An 18,386-nucleotide genomic window follows, 5' to 3' on the forward strand; every position below is an offset into this window, starting at 1 on the left:
GCAGCGAGGCCGGGGTGCGGGGAGCGGTGGGATTGGGTGCTGCACCCACAGACACCCCAAGACCTGCTGGAGACCCCCCGGTTTGGCTCAGGGTGTCCCCTCTGAGGGCTGGGGTCACCCGGAGGCCCCTTGGGGATCCCATGCACCTCCTTCCTCCCCTCATCCCCAAGTCCAGTGTCCACCCACTCCCCCCCCTACTTTGGCACTTTGGGGTCCAGACCGAGCCCCTCACCCTGGGGGCACCCACCCCTTGTGACATGACAGAAGCCTCTCACCACAGGTGCCACCGCTCTGCCATGCCCCGTGCCTCAGTTTCCCTGCCTCTAGGACGGAGGGTGGCGATGGGACCCCACGGTGGGCACGGTGCCGCCTCCCCCGCGCTCGCCCTCCGCCCTGTGCCCGCCTGGCGCAGGTGGGAGCGAAGCGGCAGCAAAACCAGCCGAGAAGAGGAAAGAGGAAGAAGCGGCGGTGAGAAGCGGCGGCGGCGGCGGCGGCGGCGGAGGAGGAGGAGGAGGAGGAGGAGGAAGAGGGGGCCGGTGTCGGCAGCCCCGCCGGTGCTTTGCGGGGGCTCAGGGCACCCCCGGGCACCCATCGCAGTCCCCCAGGTGCCAACCCTGAAGTTTGAAGTTCGCCGGCATGGCCAAAACCACCTCGCTGCGCTGCCGGGTGCTGGAGGGGAAGGACCTGCCCGCCAAGGACCTGTGAGTGGCTCGGGGGCTCAGGGCCCCCCTATTTCCCCCAGACCCACCCCGGGAGATGTGGCAGGGAGGGGGTGCTGGGTGCTCTACCCTCTCTGGGTGTTCTCTCCGTACAGTTTCAGGGGGTCTCTGCTTGCAACCATTACCCCCAAAGTGGGGGTCTGGGGTGTGCAGGGACTGCCAGCCCCCCCCCCTCCACCCCCCAGGGGTGTATGATCCCCCCAACCCCTTTAGCATCTCTTTCGTGCCCCCCAGCAGGGTGGGCACAGAGGATCCCCCCAAACATGGGGGTGGCACTGGGGAGGCACAGCTCCTGCACCCCCACCCCTTTTGGGGGTGTGGTGATGAGTGGGGGGTGCAGGGAGACCCCCGCCCGCTCCTGCCCCGGGGACACTGCTCAGTGGAGCTGGCAGTCCCGGATACCTCCGGATGTGCCAGCTTGGCACCGCCGGCCGCTCCCAGGGCTGGGCAGCTGGGAACGGGGCCGTGTCCCTGCCTCAGGTTCTGCCCCCGGGGGGTGTCCCGCTGCGGGGGTCTGGGCACAGCGGGCGATCTGCACAATGATGGGGTGCCCGGTGCTGCTCCCAGCGCCCCCAAACCCAGCTTGAGGCTGTCGTGTGGCTGCAGAGGGGGTCGGGTGAGCCGCTCCCACTTCCCGTCCCGTGGCAGGGACAGAGACTGGGGTCACGTCCCTCATCCGTCTCGGGGTCTCAGTCCTTGTGGAATCACCTCCTGGATATTTGGGCTCCAGCAGCACCCCAGGGCCAGCACCCCTCGGTGCTGCTGCAGCTGCCATAATTGAGCAGAAAGGGGCTTTGCAGGGAGCTGGTGGATGGTCCCTAGATCAAACCCTCATCCCTCCATCCTGTTCTCCCTGCAGAAAGGGTCAGACCCGTGTCACCCTGGCACCGTGCGTTGTCACAGAGACTCGGGCTGGGCTGTGCTGCGGGATAGACAGCGGTACCCGCGGGTGGGTGGCACAGGGACACTGTGATGGCTCGGGGTGACCCACAGCAGGTCCCTCAGCCCAAGGAGAAAAGGCGATGTCCCCATCCCGGCGTCAGGATGGTGTCAGCAGGGCCAGGCTGAGACTGGGCAGCTCAGCTCACCCCCAGGGCTGGTGCCTCACTGTCGGGATTTGAGGTCCCCAGGATGGGGGGGATTCCCGAGTGGGGGCTGATCCTGGGCACCCCCATCCCCTGCCCAGGTCTGGCTCCAGTGATCCCTACTGCGTGGTCAAGGTGGACAACGAGGTGGTGGCCAGGTATGGGGACACTGTCCCACACTGGGAGGGGGCAGGTAGGAGTGGGGATCCTCCCTGGGGGGACAGCCACCTCTGCCATCCCGGTAGGACGGCCACCGTGTGGAAGAGCCTGAACCCTTTTTGGGGTGAGGAAATCACGCTGCTTCTGCCCCGTGGATTCCACAGCCTCACCATCTACGTGCTGGATGAAGACACCATTGGGTAGGGGGACAGTACGGGCAGGGTGGGCACTGGGGACCCACCCGAGGGGTGGCAGGTCCCCTGCAGTGTCCTGCTGTGTCTGTTCCCTCACAGGCAGGACGATGTCATTGGCAAGGTCTCGCTCAGCCACCAGCAGATCTCGGCTGAGCCACAGGGTGAGGGGGGCACAGTGGGGTGGGGGACAGTGGGATCCATGCTGGCACCACGCTGTGCCCACACTGTCCCCCTCGGCAGGCATTGACAGCTGGCTCAGCCTGACACCTGTGAACCCCGACCAGGAGGTGCAGGGTGAGATCCACCTGGAGCTGCGAGTCCCCGAGCGGGGCCACCCACGGGTGCTGCGCTGCCACCTCATCGAGGCCAGGTTGGAGGGCTGGCAGCTCAGGGGGCTGCCACCACCACAGGGTCTTATTTTTGGCAGGAGAGAGGAGAGGAGGGAATGGGGACAGTGTTTGTCCTCCGCTTTCCACACTTGGAAGGATTCTCAGTACACCGGGTTGGGGACATCAGTGGTGCCAATCCACGTGTGACGATGCCATGGGGGCTCAGTGGGAAGTATGTTGCCATCCCTGCTTGGGGACAGGGGCACAGGAGCACCAGGGTTTGTCCCCAGCAGAATGGTTCGTTCTCACACCATGTTTTTGCCCTTTAGTTTCAAAATTTGGGGAAACTGAGGCACTGCCCAGGCTGCCCACCTGGGTTTGGGGTGCAGATATGTGTGCAAGTTGTGCACGCTTTGCATGCACAGGGACACACACGCGGTGATACACACACACAGCTGACAGATGGAGCAGGCAGCAGAGGCAGCATCCCGCTGCCATGGCAACCAAAGCAGCTACCAAGGCAACAGGATGGCCATGGGGACAGGGTGGCCATGGGGACAGCCAGGAGGGACGGCAGCACCCCCACTAGGGACTGGAGGAGGAAGGGCTCCCCTGGAAATGGGAGCACGATCTCCCCAGCATACCCTGGCACCTGCTGGCTGCCCCATATGCCCAGGCGAGCTGGCACAAAGCGGGGACGTGGGGCTGCAGGACCGTGGTGGTGGGGACAAACCCTGCTGACCCCATGTCTTCACAGGGACCTGGCCCCCCGGGACACCTCGGGAACCTCGGACCCCTTTGGCCGGGTGTCGTGCTGCGGGCACACGTTGGAGACAGCCGTGAGTCACTGCTGGGTGCTGCGTGTGGCACCGGGTCCCCCACGGACCCAGGAGGCTCAGGCACCCTCGGGCACCTCGTCCCCTCTGCCACCAGTCCCGGTGCCCCACAGGTGGTGAAGAAAACCCGGTTCCCGCACTGGGATGAGGTGCTGGAGTTCGAGCTGCCGGAGGGGGAGCTGGGAGAGGCTGTGCTGAGCGTGGAGCTTTGGGACTGGGACATCGTGGGCAAGAACGACTTCCTGGGGCGGGTGAGGACCTCGGGGCACACCGGAACGGGGCGGGGTCCTGGGGGCACCTCTGCACCCCCGTGTGGGGTCTGGGTGACCACCGGTTAGGGCCCACCGGGATGGGGGCAGTGCCACATGCAGACCCTGCGTGTCCTGGGCTGTCCCCCAAGGGAGGTGCGGCACAGGGGACTGGAACCCCACCCCCCTATCCAGACCCTGCCTCTGTCCCCCAGGTCGAGTTCTTCTTGGACACCCTCTGCCCAGGCCCCACGAGGGGCTGGTTCCAGCTCCTGCCCTTCCCCAGCACCACTGAGGACCGTGGGTGAGTGCAGGCAGAGGGGACAGGGGGTTGTGACCAGGGCAGAACAAGGTGGCCCCTGTGGAGGGCACAGACCCACGTGAGTCCCCCGTGTCATTGCAGGGGACAGCTGGGTGCCCTGAGGCTGGCAGTGAGGCTGCTGGAGGACACGGTCCTGCCCCCCCACCACTACCAGCCCCTCATCCAGCTCCTCACCGAGCCCATCCTCTGCCCAGCCCAGGTGGGTGCTGGGGCTACAGGGAACTTTGGGGTGACTCCCCCAGTGTGGAGGCCCTGCTGTGCCCACCCTGCCCTCCCCACAGTCCCCTGAGAGCACAGCCCTGGCTGTCCTGGAGGAGGTGACCTCAGGGGAAAGTCGGCAGGACGTGGCCACGAAGCTGGTGAAGCTCTTCTTGGCCCAAGGGCTGGCTGTGCCCCTCCTGGACTACCTCACCACCCGCGAGCTGGCCAGGACCAGTAAGTGCCCGGGGCCACCCCAAGAAACCCCAAGTCAGGGCCACTCCAGATCCCCATGGAGAAAGAGTGAGGACACCAAGGGAGAGGCAGGAAAGGTGCCACATGTCCCTGGGGTTGGGCACACAGGGGACAGCTTGGACGTCACCCTGTGCCCACCTTGCCACAGCCTCTGTGCTCTTCCAGCTGATCCCAACACCCTCTTCCGCTCCAACTCGCTGGCCTCCAAATCCATGGAGCAGTTCATGAAGGTGAGCATGGGAAGGGACACCTCCATGATGTCCCAGCAGGGCGTCTGGGGACAAGGACAGTGCCTTCCCACCCCTTGCAGGTGGTAGGGCTGCCCTACCTGCACGAGGTCCTGAAGCCAGTGGTGAACCGCATCTTTGAGGAGAAGAAATATGTGGAGCTGGACCCCGGCAAGATGGAGCTGAGCCGGGGCAGGTGGGCACAGGTGGATGTCTGGGAGGGGCACAGGGCACCTGGCATGTCCCTGTGTCCCCTGCAGGAAGGGGCCACCTACTGCTGCTGAGCCCATGGGTCACTTCTGGCCAGCTCAGTGTCCCCATTCCTGGTGCCCCTGACCCGGAGGTGTCCCCACAGGAGGATCTCCTTCAAGGGCTCCCTGTCGGAGGCACAGGTGCAGGAGAGCAGCCTGGAGCTGCTGAAGGGCTACCTGGGGGACATCATGGAGGCCATCGTGGGCTCGGTGGACAAGTGTCCCCTCCCCATGAGGGTGGCCTTCAAGCAGCTCCGCAGGCGGGTGGAGGAGCGATTCCCCTCGGCACAGCACGAGGTGGGGCCCACGGTGGGGCTGGGGGTCTGCACGGCCCCAGGACAACCACCCCAAGCTCTGAGCTGTCCCCGTCCCCATCCAGGAGGTCCGGTACTTCTCCATCAGTGGGTTCCTCTTCCTTCGCTTCTTTGCTCCTGCTGTCCTCACCCCAAAGCTCTTTGGGCTCCGGGAGCAGCACGCGGAGCCCTGCACCGGCCGCACACTCCTGCTGCTCGCCAAGGTGGGGGACAGCATGGGGACACCGGGAAGGGGTGGGGACACTGGGGAGGGGTGGGGACCTTGGAGAAGGATGGGTCACAAGGGAGGGATGGGGACCTTGGAGAAGGATGGGTCACCAGGGAGGGATGGGGACCTTAGAAAGGCATGTGAACACCAGGGAGGGATAGGGACCTTGGAGAGGAATGGGGACCCATGGGAAGGGATGGAGACACCAGGGAGGGGTGGGGACCTTGGAGACGGCTGAGGACATTGGCAAGGGAATGAGGATCCTTGGGGAGGGTGGGAGTCCTGGGGAGGGATGCAAACACCAGGGAGGGATGGGAACACTTGGAGAGGGATAAGGATCCTTGGGGATTAATGGGGACCCTTGGGGTGGGTGAGGGATGTGCAGAGGGATGGGGACCACTGGGAAAGACAAGGATTGTGGGGAGAGCTGGGGAGCCCAGGGAGAGTTTGGGACTTCAGGGAGAAACCCCAGGAAGGACAGAAACTTCTGTGAGTGATGTGGACTCTGCAGAGAGATGGGAACCCACAAGGAACGGAGAGGCCAGAAAGGGACGAGACCCTGGGGAGGGACAGAAACCCCAGGGCATGATGGGGACCCCAAGCAGGGCAGAGTCATTCCTGCCCCTGTGCCACACACCCTGGGCTGGCTCCTTCCTGTGCCACTTGAGACCAGTCCTGCCTGTCCCCAGGCTGTGGCACCACAAGCTGAGCACAGCACAAGGGCAGAATTTGGGTCCCATCACCCCTCCAGCTGCTCCACTTTTCCCACCCCAACCCCTGAGCCCTTGGGGTCCAGGGGAGCAGCCAGGGTGGTGCAGGGGGTCACACCAGCAGGGACACAGCAGTGTGACCCCTTCCCTGCGTGGGACAGGCTCTGCAGAGCATCGGGAACCTGGGGCTGCAGCTGGGGCAGGGCAAGGAGCCGTGGATGGCCCCGCTGAACGCTGTCCTCCTGCCCAGTGTCACCCGTGTCCGGGCCTTTCTGGATGCCCTGGTCACCGTGGGTGAGCGGGGACAGAGGGCAGGGAGGGGACATTGCTGGTGCCGGGTCAGTGGCATCACCCTGCTGCTGCCAGGAGCACCATCGGGCTGTGGGAGGTGGTGGCACTTGGGGTGACACTGCTCCCTTCCTGCCACGACCACAGTGGACGAGGTGCCAGTGCCGCAGGGACATTCCCAGCCCTCGGCCACCATCAAGGAGGGTCCCCTGCACACCTGCCCAGAGGGGGGGGCAGCACTGCTGCCCCGCTTCTCCTTCAAGAAGAGGCACTTCAGGCTCAGCACCCAGGCCCTGGCCTATGCCAAGGTGCCCCAGGGGCAGGTGGGTGATGCCCTGGACCCCTACCCTGGGGTGCTGGGTGCCCAGGGCTGGGGGGAAGGACGTGGGCACAGATTTTGGGGTGTTTTGGGGTATCCAGGTACACTGCTCCATCCCAGTGGAACAGGTGGGGGATATGGATGTGGGTGCAGATGTTTTGGGGTGTTTGGCATTCCCCACATATTCCATGAATATGGACAATGCATATGGACATGGGTACAGATTTTGGGGTGTTTGGGGGTCCCCAGGTGCTCGGCTCCATCCCGGTGGAGCAGATCCGGGCAGTGGAGCAGGTGGACAAGGGCACCTTCCAGCACCCCCACGTCCTGCAGGTGGTGGCACAGGATGGCACCGGGCAGCTCCACACCACCTACCTCCAGTGCAAGGTGGGTGATCTCACCCCACCCCAGCACCCCAAAAGCCCCGGAACCCCCCACCACAGCACCCTGGGGGCCCCCCTCCCCTGCACCCAGCCATGGGACAATGAGAGTGGTCCCAAATCCAGCTGTACCCAGGCTGTACTGGGAGCACTGGGAGTACTGAGGTCAAGGGGCTAACTGGGTATACTGGGGAAGCTGGGGTGTCCTACCCCGGCTGTACTGGGGTCACTGGGGTACCAGCCCTGTTTGTACTGGGGTCACTGGGGTACCCTGGCTCCTGCAGCCCCATCTCCCCTCATTTCCTCCCGGGCAGCTTTGCCACCAAACCGTCACTCCTGTCCTCCAGCCCTGGTGCCCATCCCTTCCTCCTCCCTCCTCCTTGTCCCCGCAGAGCGCCCCGGAGCTGTGGCAGTGGCTGTGGGCGCTGCGCCAGGCCACCAGCGCCAACCGCGACATGCTGCCCACGTGCCACCCCGGCACCTTCCACGCCGGCCGCTGGACCTGCTGCCTGCAGCCCACCCGTGCCGGTAGGACTGGGGGTGCCTGGGCTCGGGGTGCCCTGGAGGGGGGTGTCGGTGTCGCCGTGTCGCCACTGCTGTCGTTGGCAGTGCCCGGGTGCAGCCGTACCCACAGCGCGGTGCTGCTGGGGGAGTGGAGCGACCTTGGGGACCTTGGGGACCCCGCGGTTCCTTTACAGAGCCTCTACGGGCACCTGCGGTGAGCCCGGGGACGGGGGGTCCCGGGGGTCTTTTGAGTGCCGGTGGGCAGGGAGGGAGGCTGCTGAGGGTCCCTGTCCCAAAGGCTGGTGGGGATTGGGAGTCCTGAGGGCGAATATGGGGGGCCTGAGGTCCTTTAGGGGGTGGTGGGCAGGGTGGCAGTGTGTGCAGGGTCCTTGTCCCCAAGGACAGTGGGAGTCGGGGGTCACAGGGTCCTTTGGGTGCTGACAGGCATGGTGGGACCCTGCTGTGGGTCCCTTCCTGCGGGGTGGTGGCGACCAGGGCTCCAGAGGGGGGCACAGGGGTCCAGGGGACATTTAGGGGTCGGTGGGCAAGGTGGGAGTGTCCTGAGGTCCCTGTCCCCCAGCACGGTGGGAGCTGGCTGCTCCGGGGTCCTTTGGGTGCCGGAGGGCAGGGGGGGTGTCCTGAGGGTCCCTGTCCTGCAGGGCAGCGCTGGCCGGGGGTCCCACGGGCAGCGCGGTGGCCGGGCCCCCCCGCCCGGGCCAGGCAGGTACGGGAGCCCCGCGGGGCACTGGGGGGGCCATGGGGACCCGGGGGGGGCTGGCACACGCAGGCAGCGCCCGCAGACCCCTGCGGGCACCACAGGGCACTGCTTCGGCTCCTTCCACGAGGGGACAGCAGATACACGCGGATAGGGGACACGGGGACACGGGGACACACGCAGTCCGGGAGGCTGGCGGGTGGTAGGGGCACGGGTGGGATGTGACGGGACGGGGGGACCGGGAGGGGAAGGGGACGGGTGTGGGGGCTGGGGGACACCACGGGTGGGTGTCGGGGGTGGATGCGGGGCTGTGGGAGGGAAATGCCGCGGGTGGGTGCCAGGGGGGCAGGCAGGGGGGTGAGGAGCGCGGGTGGGTGCCACAGGTGGCTGTGGGGCGCTGACCCCACCCTGGGGTGCAGGGGCACCCGCTGGGGACAGGCTGCAGGAGGTGCTGCGAGACCTGGACATCGCCCACGACGCCTTCACCCACGGCGACGAGACCCCAGAGCCACCCCCAAGTCCCCTCCCTGTCCCCAGACCCCCGGCACCCCCCAGCCTCCCCGCCTCAGCCCACACCGGGAGGGGCAGGGACTCCAGCGGGGCCACAGAGGGGACGCGGGGACAGCAGCCCGGCACGGGGTGTATTCTGTAACACAGAGATGTACATGGCACCGGCTGTGCGCGGCTCCCTGGGGCAGCGGCGGGTGACACGGGTGACACGGGTGGCACAGACGCGCAAAGAGGCCACGGGTAGAAAAAGACCACGACGCTATCGCCACGAGAGCGGGGCGAGCCGGGACGGGACGGGACGGGGCGACAGACAGACACACACGGGGACACGCGGTGGGCGGCACCGGGTGGCCCGGGACGGGGGACGAGCCCGCCGGGCGGGGCTGCGGTGAAGCGGCGCAGGCGGCGGCGGCACGGGCGGGGCCGGGGGAGCCCTGAGCCCGGCCTCAGTCCTTCAGGGTGGCCTCGGACACGCCCTGGGCCAGCAGCTCGGCCAGGACGTTGTCCAGGTAGTTGGGGTCGGGGTAGCCGTGCCCCGTCAGGTTGGAGCCGAACTCGGTCTTGTGGTGGATCTCGTTCCACACCACCGTGTCCGACTCGCCCGTGGTGTTGGAGGTGCCGATGGTGAAGATGAGCCGCCGGTCCCAGGCCACGATCAGCAGCTTCAGCACCTGCGGCGGGCACGGCCGTGGCTCACGCAGCCGGCACCCCCACCCAGCCTGGCAAGGACTGGCACAGCCACCCAGCACGGGCACAGCACAGCCTCAGCCCCCAGGGTGGGATTCGGCACGGTGCCCACAGGATGCCACCTTTCCTTGTGGTGCTCCCCACCCCATCCACAAGCAGTGCAGCTGCAGCCTCCCTATCCTATCCTATCCTATCCTATCCTATCCTATCCTATCCTATCCTATCCTATCCTATCCCATCCCTTTTCTTCCTCACCCCATCCCATTCCTTCCCATCCCATTCATTCTCCTTCCACCCCATTCTATTCTCCTCATTCTTTCTCTTCCCATCTCATCCCATCCTTTCTCTCCTCATCCCATCCCACCCATTCCTAACCATCCCACCCCATCCCATCCCTTCCCTTCCCCACCCCATCCCACTCCCCTTCCCATCCATCCTCCTTCCATCCCACCCCCTCCCATTTTGTGCCATCCTATCTCATTCCGTCCCTGCTATTCTCCCCACCCCACCCCTCGGGGTCTCACCTTCCTGCCCTTCTCGTTGTCGGGCAGGTAGCAGTGCCGTGGGAAGCCTCGTGCCGTGAATTTCTTCCCGGGATTGGGATGCTCCGGGCCCTGGGTGGGTGTGGGGACAGGAGGTGAGCAGGGACATGGGGGGTGTCACCAGTCCGCTGGGGGGTTCCCCCTCACCTGGATGCCGGTGGGGATGTCGTAGACGATCCGGATGGTTTTGGAGTCGGTGTATCCCGGGAGGGAGTGGGGGATGAGGTGGAACTCCATCTTCCCGGGGGGCTGCGTGCCCGTCTTCTCCCCGTAAATGGCCTTACAGGTGGGGCACTGCAGGCTCCCGTCCTGGGGCACCACGGGGGCCTCAGGGGTGGCACCCACCCAGCACCCACCTGGACCCCCCAGCACCCACCTGGCACCTACCTGGACCCTCCCAGGACCCACCTGGACCCCCCCCAGCACTCCTCAACACCCACCCAGCACCCACCTGGACCCCACCCAGCACCCAGCCAACACCTACCCATCACCCACCCAATGCCCACACCCACTCCAACACCCACCCAATCCCCCAAACCCAGCCAGCACCTACCTGGAACATTCCAGAACTCCCCAGCCCGCACCCAGAAGCCCTCACACCCACCCAGCACCCACATGGAACCCCCCAGCACCCACCCAGCCCTCCCAGCACCCCCGACACGCAGGCAGCCCCGGGCGCTCCGACCTTGTTGCCGTTGTTGTACATGGCCAGCAGGCACAGCAGGTGGTACATGTGCCCGCACTTGCCCAGCTTGCCCACCAGCTCGGGCTTGATGCCCCTGGGGCTCAGCACGCCCTCGTAGCCGGAGGAGGTGACCAGCCGCTCCATGCAGATGGTGCAATCCTGCCGGGAACGACATCAGCATTCCGGGGGGATGAGGGGTCACCCCCGGCGCTCTGCCCGAGCCTCCCGGAGCCCCCCAAACCCCCCACTCACCTCATCCGGGGGGTTCTTCACCTTCTGGATGTAGCGGCGCACCACGTCCTCGGGGGTCTTACCTGAGGGCAATGCCATCAGAGCCCGCCCGCGGTGTCACAACCCCCCTGCCACGGGACGGGGACAGCCCTGCCACCCCCTGCCAGCACGGCAGGGACACGCGTGGCACAAAGCAGCGATGGGCACCACCCCACGCAAACCTCTGGGTGTCTCTCACTTCCCCCTCCGTGTCCCCTGTCCCTGACCCCGCTGGGACATTGGTGGCTCCTTACTCTTCTTGAGCTGCTTCTTTTTGGTTTTCCTGCAGATGCCGTTGACGCCGGGGACAGGCTTGATGTCGTTCTTGCTGACGGGCGGGGGGTGCAGGATGGGTTTGGGGGCGCGGGTCAGGCACACGGGCAGCCCGGCGGCGCACATGAGGATCCCCGTCATCCCTGCGCCGGGAGAGCGTCTGTCTGTCCGTCCTGCCCACCCCCTGACAGCGTCCCCCGCTCCCCGCCCACGGTGTCACCCCGCAGTGACACCCAGCGCTGGCCGGAGCCCGCTTACCTGCGAGGGCGGGATGGACGGGGCCGGTGCCGTTCAGGTTCTTGACCGGGAGCGCTGGGACCCTGCAGGACATGGGACAGGAAGGGGCTCAGCCGGGCCGGCAGGGCTGGCACTGTCCCCTCCCGCATGGCATGGCCCCAGAGCAGTGTCCTCCCCATGGGACACAGGGCAGTGTCCCCTGGGGAGTGCTGGCACTGTCCCCAGGCAGTGTCCTGCCCACCAGACACAGGGTAAGGTGTCCCCTCACCAGCTTGGAGGGCTGCTGTCCCATCCCAGGGGACTGTCACCCAGTGCCACCTGTCCATCTCTGGGCACCCAACGGCACTGGTGGCATCCTATCCTCCTCGGCCCAGGGTGGAGACCTTGCCAGGGTATCCCAGTAGTGACACCCATGTCCCACACCCCCGCAGGGACGTGCCACCACTCGTGTGCCCCCCAGGGACCCCCACCCTCCTGGGGCTGCCAGCAGCAGGTGGCACTGGTGTCACCGTGCCCAGGGCAGGGACTGGTGTGTCGGGGACAGGGCTGGAAGGGGACGTGTCCATAGGGGTGGGATGGACAGAGGGAAGGAAGGAGGGATGGACAGATGGATGTGGGACTGGGAGGGAGGGCCCCCAGCAGGGAGGGCATCACCCCTCCCTGATCCCAAAATCCCGTCCCACCCCAGCCGTGGCAGGGATGAGTTCAGCAGGCTCAGCCGCACACGAGGGCGTTTTCCCTCATTCCCAAAGCTCCTCTAGCCACACCAAGGCCAGGGCAGCCATGGGGGCCCAGCCCCTCCTCCCTGTCCACAGGTATGTGCCAGGACAGGGACAGCAATGGGGACAGGGACAAGGACTGCTCAGCCCAGCACACAGAAGGAAAGCAGGACGTCATCAGGGGAAGGAAATGTGCCAGGAGCTGCTGGGGGCTCAGAGAAGCCACCTGTCCCCCCAGCCTAGTGCTGACAGCTCCGAGGGGACACCAGGCCAACCCACCACGGGGTACAGCCATGGAGATGTGGGTGCTGGGACAGGGACACCCAGCAGGACACAATTCCAGGGGTCTGCTTGCCCCCTGGACCCCCCTGGTGAATCATTCCCACCACGGAAGGGACACTGAGGCTGTGGCCTCTCCCCACAGCCGTGCCCTCCCAGGGATCTGCCTGGTGGCATCAGGCCAGGACCTGGGTCACACAGCCCATGCTGGCCTTGGGGGCACCATTCCCCTGGGACCAGGCACTCCATGTGCTCTAGCTGCCATGGATAGCGTGGCACGGCCTGGCACAGCATGGCACAGCATGGCATGGCACTGCACGGATCACCACATCCCCTCTGCAGGGATCCAAGCACCACGAGGACCACCCGGGTGTCCCCCCCAGCACCCACGGTGGTGACCCCGGGGCCGGAGGTGACACAGTGTCACAAGAGCTGGGGCTGCCCGCAAGGCGACAGCAGGGGACGAGCCACCCCCATCACCCCTTTTGCCCCTCTGTGTGCCCATCCCTGCATCCCCCCCGCCTCGGTGACACCCCGCTCGTCCCCTCCCCACCCTCCCAGCTTACCCGGGGGGGACAGCGGCCCTGGCGCCCAGCCCAGCCCCGCGCTGCGTCCCGGGCCGGTTGAGGTTGTTGAGGCCGGGCAGCGCCGCGCTGGGCACGCCCTGCCCGGGGGCAAACCCCGCGGCCACCCGCAGCCCTTCACCCTTGGCCGAGCCCCCCGCCACCACCGCCGGCGCCGCGGTCCCCGCCGGCCACAGCGCTCCCCCGGCGAAGGTGCTGCTCTGGCGGACGGCGCCGGGGTAGAGTTTGCGGCGCTGGGACGCCAGGATGGCGTTGGAGGCGGCGCGGGTGCTGTTGACCAGCAGGCACTGGGGGCACGAGCAGGGCGTGCCCGTGCTGGCGCCCACCGGCCAGGACTGGGATTTGGGGATGGAGCCCATGGTGAGCGGGTAGGCCAGGTCCATGCGGCGCCGCAGCCGCCGCTTGCGCTGCGTTTGCCGGTTCATTTGGGACATGCTGCTGAAGTAGATGAGGTAGCAGAAGCCCAGGGAGGAGAGGTCCAGCCAGGGGTGCTGCTTCTCGTAGGCGTTCTGGATGGTGATGCAGATGTCCATGTCGTAGGGAGTCCAGGAGTTGTTGTCGTTCTCCCACTCCCACACGATTCCCTTCCCCGGTGCTGAGGAGGGGTCGTAGAAGTTCCTCCGGACGGGGCGCATGGTCCCTGGGGACACAGAGATGGGGGGCGACACGGGGGGGGGACATTTAGACATCCCCTGTCCATCTTCCAGCATGGCATCCCGCAGGGACTGGGGTACAGAGGCACCTTGGGGTGCAACAGCCATTCTGCCCCTTCACTGAAGTCCCCATTGCACCCCAAAAGTGTTTCCCTAGGGATGAATCCAGCCCTCATCCTGCCACTGGTGACAGTGGCTCGGACTGCCACCCCTCAGGATCATCCTCCTGAATGTCCGGGGAAGGGCGATGCTGCTCAGCCAATGTGGGAAATTGATTTGTGGAGAATTCTCCAAGGTGAGAATGCAAAATTTGTAGAGAATTCTCTCACCCTTCACATGAGACTGAAAATAGAATAAAAGTTTTCAAAAACGCCTCTCAGTTATTCTACCTCTGGGTCAGAAAAGGGCATAATCCAACAAATCCTTGTGCTTTCCCCAGCTTTTTTCCATCCCTCTGGTCCAAGCCCTTCCCCACCCTGCTGTCCCCGTGGCCATCCCGGGGCAGGGGAAGCATTTCCCGGTCAGGAGAGGTTTCCTGACAGCTGCTGGCTCTGGCAGTGACACAGCCAGGGATTGTCCCACACGGCCCAATCCCGGCCCCTCGCCGCTTGTTTGGGACGGAGCTGGATCCCGCAGCCCCTCTGGAGCTCCCCAGGAGCAGGGAGGCATCGCAGCCCTCTCCTCGAGTGCCCCCCCGGCACGGGGCCTGTCTATCCCCTCGCCGGCACCGTTTGCCCAGCTCGATTAACGGCGCTAATTAACGGTCATTAATCATCGGCCGCATCAGGCAGCAGAGCCAGGCCCCAGCTGCCGCCTTGTGCTGAGGCAGCTCTGCCGGGGCCGCGGGAGGGGAGCGGGGGGGCCCTGCTGCCCGCCCCTGCCCGCACCCCAAATCCCACTGCTGGCTCCAGGCCACCCACTGCCCACTGCCCCCAGCCCCACTGCCCTCCAACCCCACTGCCCACTGCCCTCCAACCCCACTGCCCACTGCCCTCCAACCCCACTGCCCACTGCCCTCCAACCCCACTGCCCACTGCCCTCCAACCCCACTGCCCACTGCCCTCCAACCCCACTGCCCACTGCCCTCCAACCCCACTGCCCACTGCCCTCCAACCCCACTGCCCACTGCCCTCCAACCCCACTGCCCACTGCCCTCCAACCCCACTGCCCACTGCCCTCCAACCCCACTGCCCACTGCCCTCCAACCCCACTGCCCACTGCCCTCCAACCCCACTGCCCACTGCCCTCCAACCCCACTGCCCACTGCCCTCCAACCCCACTGCCCACTGCCCTCCAACCCCACTGCCCACTGCCCTCCAACCCCACTGCCCACTGCCCTCCAACCCCACTGCCCACTGCCCTCCAACCCCACTGCCCACTGCCCTCCAACCCCACTGCCCACTGCCCTCCAACCCCACTGCCCACTGCCCTCCAACCCCACTGCCCACTGCCCTCCAACCCCACTGCCCACTGCCCTCCAACCCCACTGCCCACTGCCCTCCAACCCCACTGCCCACTGCCCTCCAACCCCACTGCCCACTGCCCACTGCCCCACTGCCCCCCAGCCCCACTGCCCACTGCCCTCCAGCCCCATCCCACTGCTCACTCTTGTCCAAATCCCATATCCCACCCATAAACACATCCTGGACCCACTGGTCCTTGCAAATGCATCCCACATCCCCCTGCCCCTCACATCCCCATCCCAAACCCCACATCCCCATCCCAAATCCCACAAAATGCCCCTCACATCCCCATCCCAAACCCCACATCCCCATTCCAAATCCCACAAAATGCCCCTCACATCCCCATCCCAAACCCCACAAAATGCCTCTTACATCCCACATCCCCAGAGGATGAAGGACCAGCCCATTTCCCTTGGCACACACAGCTCCCAGTCCCCAAGGGCCAGCAGCTGTCCCCAGCCATGCCACAGCCACAGGGCCAAGCCAGTGTCCCCAGGGCCTCTGGGAGGGGCCGCACATCCCCGCTCTCAGAACGGGGTCACCTCGTTTCACTTGCCACTGGGTTTCTCTGTCCCCAGGCACTGTGTGGGCCAAGCCCCCTGAGCCCCCAGCCTCCTGCCAACCTTCCCCGTGTCCCCATGTCACAGCAGGCACCGGGAGCACCCTCAGCTCAGGGGACCCTCTTGTCCCCGAGCACCACGAGCCACGTGGCAGCCTCCAAACCCTGGGCCCCACCCCTGGGGAGAGGTGATGGATAGAGATGGACACAGGGAGGGGGTACACAGGGAACACAGTGTGAGGACAGTGGCTATGTCCCCTGCCATGACACCCCTGGGGACATCGAGGTCCCTCTCTCCGCATCCCTGTCCCCAAGTCCTGCTGGCACAGGGACTGTGGTACCCAGGGACATCCTGGCAAGAGTTGTTTTGTCACCACAAATCCCTTCGTGGCCCCACCACGGGCACAAGTCCCCAAGGGATACCCAGCACTGTGGCCATGGGATGTGATGCCAGCTGCTGTCAGAGGATGGGTCCTGGCCAAAGCTGGCAGGAGGTGGCATGGGGACAGCCAGGGTGTCCCGGTGGCTCCCGCAGCTCTGAGTCAGCACAGACCCTCCGGGTCGTGCCGGTGTCCTCGCTGACTCAGGGCTGCAGGTGCCAAGCTGCCCTTTGCCAAGTCCGTGACCAGCTGGGGATGGATTCAGAGCCAGGCTGGATGGCAGAGGCAGGTGGCACATCCCTGCTTCGGTCCCCATCTCAGTCCCCAGCCCACGGCCCCAGCCCCACACTCGGGGTCACCTGGCATCACTGGGGACTAGGAGTGATGGCATCAGTGGCCAGGCAGAGGTGCCACAACCACGGGGGTCCTGCTGTGGGTGTCCCCAGACAAGCCCAGGGGGTGTCATCTGAGGTGTGGCAGGTCCCCTGCCTGCTCTGCCTGGCCTGGACCGGATCCTGCCCCGGGCAAGGATGCAGGTATGGGCAGGAATGCACCCACAATGGCACATCCCCCACAGCACAGCCAGCACGTGCTGGTTTAATGGGTCACACTGTGACAGGGACACGTTTAATGGGGTCTGGGCTCGGTCCCAGTGTGGGATCAGCTCTGATTTCCCACAGGATTCGTGGCCTGGATGTGCTGCTGCAGCACCAACAGCACAGCTGCAGCCATCCCAGTGCCCAGCACTGCTCCCAGGGTCCAACAGGGGCCTCCCCACTCCCCTGGGCATGGAGCAGCTTGGAGGGGAAGATGAGGGGACAGTGGGACACTGGGACACAGCACAGCACCCACGGAGGGGACAGGGCATGGAGGGATGTGGGGACATGTTCCTCGGGGATGGGGGTCCATGGTGGATGGGAAAGGAAAGGGATGGAGGAGCCTGGAGAGGCCCATGGGGGCACTGGAGCCCTGGAGAGTGAGGGGAGGAGAGAGGGAACAGATGGATGGACAGATGGAGGGAGGGATGGAGGGATACAGGAATGAAGTGATAGACAAGTCACAGGGAAGGAAGGAAGGAAGGAAGGAAGGAAGGAAGGAAGGAAGGAAGGAAGGAAGGAATTAAAGACAGATCCATGGATGAATAGAACAACAGACAGATAGACACAGGGACAGGGAAGGGATGAAGGGATGGATGGGAGGATGGAGGGATGGTAGGAAGGAAGGAAAGATGGAAGGACAGAGGAAAATATGGTGGGATAGAAGGACAGAGGGAGGGAGGGAGGGAGGGATGTGCCAGTGGGTGGAAGGATGGATGATGGATGATGGATGATGGATGGATGGATGGATGATAGAAGGAGAGAGAAGGGCAGTGAAGGCTGTGTGGATGGATGGCTGCATGGACGGATGGACAGATGGAAGGACGGACGGGTGGCTGGATGTTCCTGGCTCGATGCCAAGCTCTTACCCGTGTCCTGCCGGAACTGATGCATGGACTGGAGGTCGATGACGTAGGGCGCCAGCTGGACATCGACCTGTCCCAGCACCACGCTGCCACGGGCGTCCTCCTTCAGCACGTTCTCGATGTGGTGGCACACGGCGGCCGAGTAGGGCCGCCAGCGCCCGTGCTCGTTCAGCCACTCCCACACCACCACGCGGGCTACGTTTTGTGGGGGGAACCCCAGGCCCCCCGAGGCCAGCATGGCCCCCGAGCCCTGCCGTGCCATGCCCTGGGGACGGCGGCTCAGCCCCGCGCGGGGGTCACCCGGGGCCCCTCCAAATGCTGCTCCCGGCTGCCGCCGGCTGCGGGCCCCGGGGCTCAGCGGAGCCGGCGCTGCGGGGCTCTGCAGAGGCGGCTGCTGCCAGCCAGGTCCCCGAGGTCCCCGAGCCGCCCGGTCCCGCTCCCCCGAGGCCGCCGCGCGGGGCTGGGGCCATCCATCACCCGGCACGTCTTCCCCGGCTCTTCCTCCTCCCCGCGGTGCTGCTGGCAGGGCTCAGGCTCCAAAAAGCCACCAGGACCTCGCAGACTGCGTCGGCTGGAGGGTGGCGGTGTTTGTCAACGGTGATGGGGACACACAGCCACGGTGCTGTCCCCGAGACACCCACTCCTCCTCTTCCTCCTCGTGTCCTGCTGCTCAGCCCACGTCCTCGGCGGCTCCACGGCTGTCCCCGCCGCCCAGCACGTCACTGGTGGCAAGTGAGGGGGGTGTCACCTGCAAAACAGGGCCACAGCGCGGGTCACCCCGGGCACCGCCAGGCGGGTGGCAGCTGGGGGCCCGTGCCCGTC

The 18,386-nt window shown here is 65.8% G+C and overlaps 2 protein-coding genes across 2 annotated transcripts; one reads left to right on the top strand and one right to left on the bottom strand.

Annotated features, from left to right (window-relative positions):
* Positions 1–636: 636 nt before the first annotated feature.
* Positions 637–9,163, top strand: RASAL1 (RAS protein activator like 1). The gene is made up of 22 exons (XM_041420261.1): positions 637–701; positions 1,906–1,962; positions 2,050–2,163; positions 2,257–2,318; positions 2,398–2,527; positions 3,244–3,325; positions 3,436–3,573; positions 3,786–3,874; positions 3,974–4,091; positions 4,174–4,327; positions 4,511–4,575; positions 4,656–4,768; positions 4,928–5,120; positions 5,203–5,340; positions 6,217–6,349; positions 6,491–6,666; positions 6,912–7,049; positions 7,435–7,570; positions 7,652–7,760; positions 8,206–8,270; positions 8,681–8,779; positions 8,919–9,163. Exons 1-22 carry the CDS (start codon positions 637–639, stop codon positions 9,161–9,163), a joined length of 2,619 nt encoding a protein of 872 aa, XP_041276195.1.
* Positions 9,121–17,826, bottom strand: DTX1 (deltex E3 ubiquitin ligase 1). The gene is made up of 9 exons (XM_041420442.1): positions 17,568–17,826; positions 13,030–13,687; positions 11,487–11,548; positions 11,210–11,371; positions 10,938–10,999; positions 10,686–10,844; positions 10,148–10,309; positions 9,983–10,072; positions 9,121–9,442 (listed from the first exon to the last, which is right to left on the bottom strand). The coding sequence occupies exons 1-9, from the start codon at positions 17,824–17,826 to the stop codon at positions 9,218–9,220; spliced, it is 1,839 nt and encodes a 612-aa protein (XP_041276376.1). The 3' UTR covers positions 9,121–9,217.
* Between the last annotated feature and the right edge of the window lie 560 nt (positions 17,827–18,386).

This window comes from Onychostruthus taczanowskii, unplaced genomic scaffold (genome assembly GCF_017590055.1).
Source record: "Onychostruthus taczanowskii isolate IOZ18803 unplaced genomic scaffold, ASM1759005v1 scaffold64, whole genome shotgun sequence".
In the NCBI taxonomy this organism is placed as follows: Eukaryota; Metazoa; Chordata; class Aves; order Passeriformes; family Passeridae; genus Onychostruthus; species Onychostruthus taczanowskii.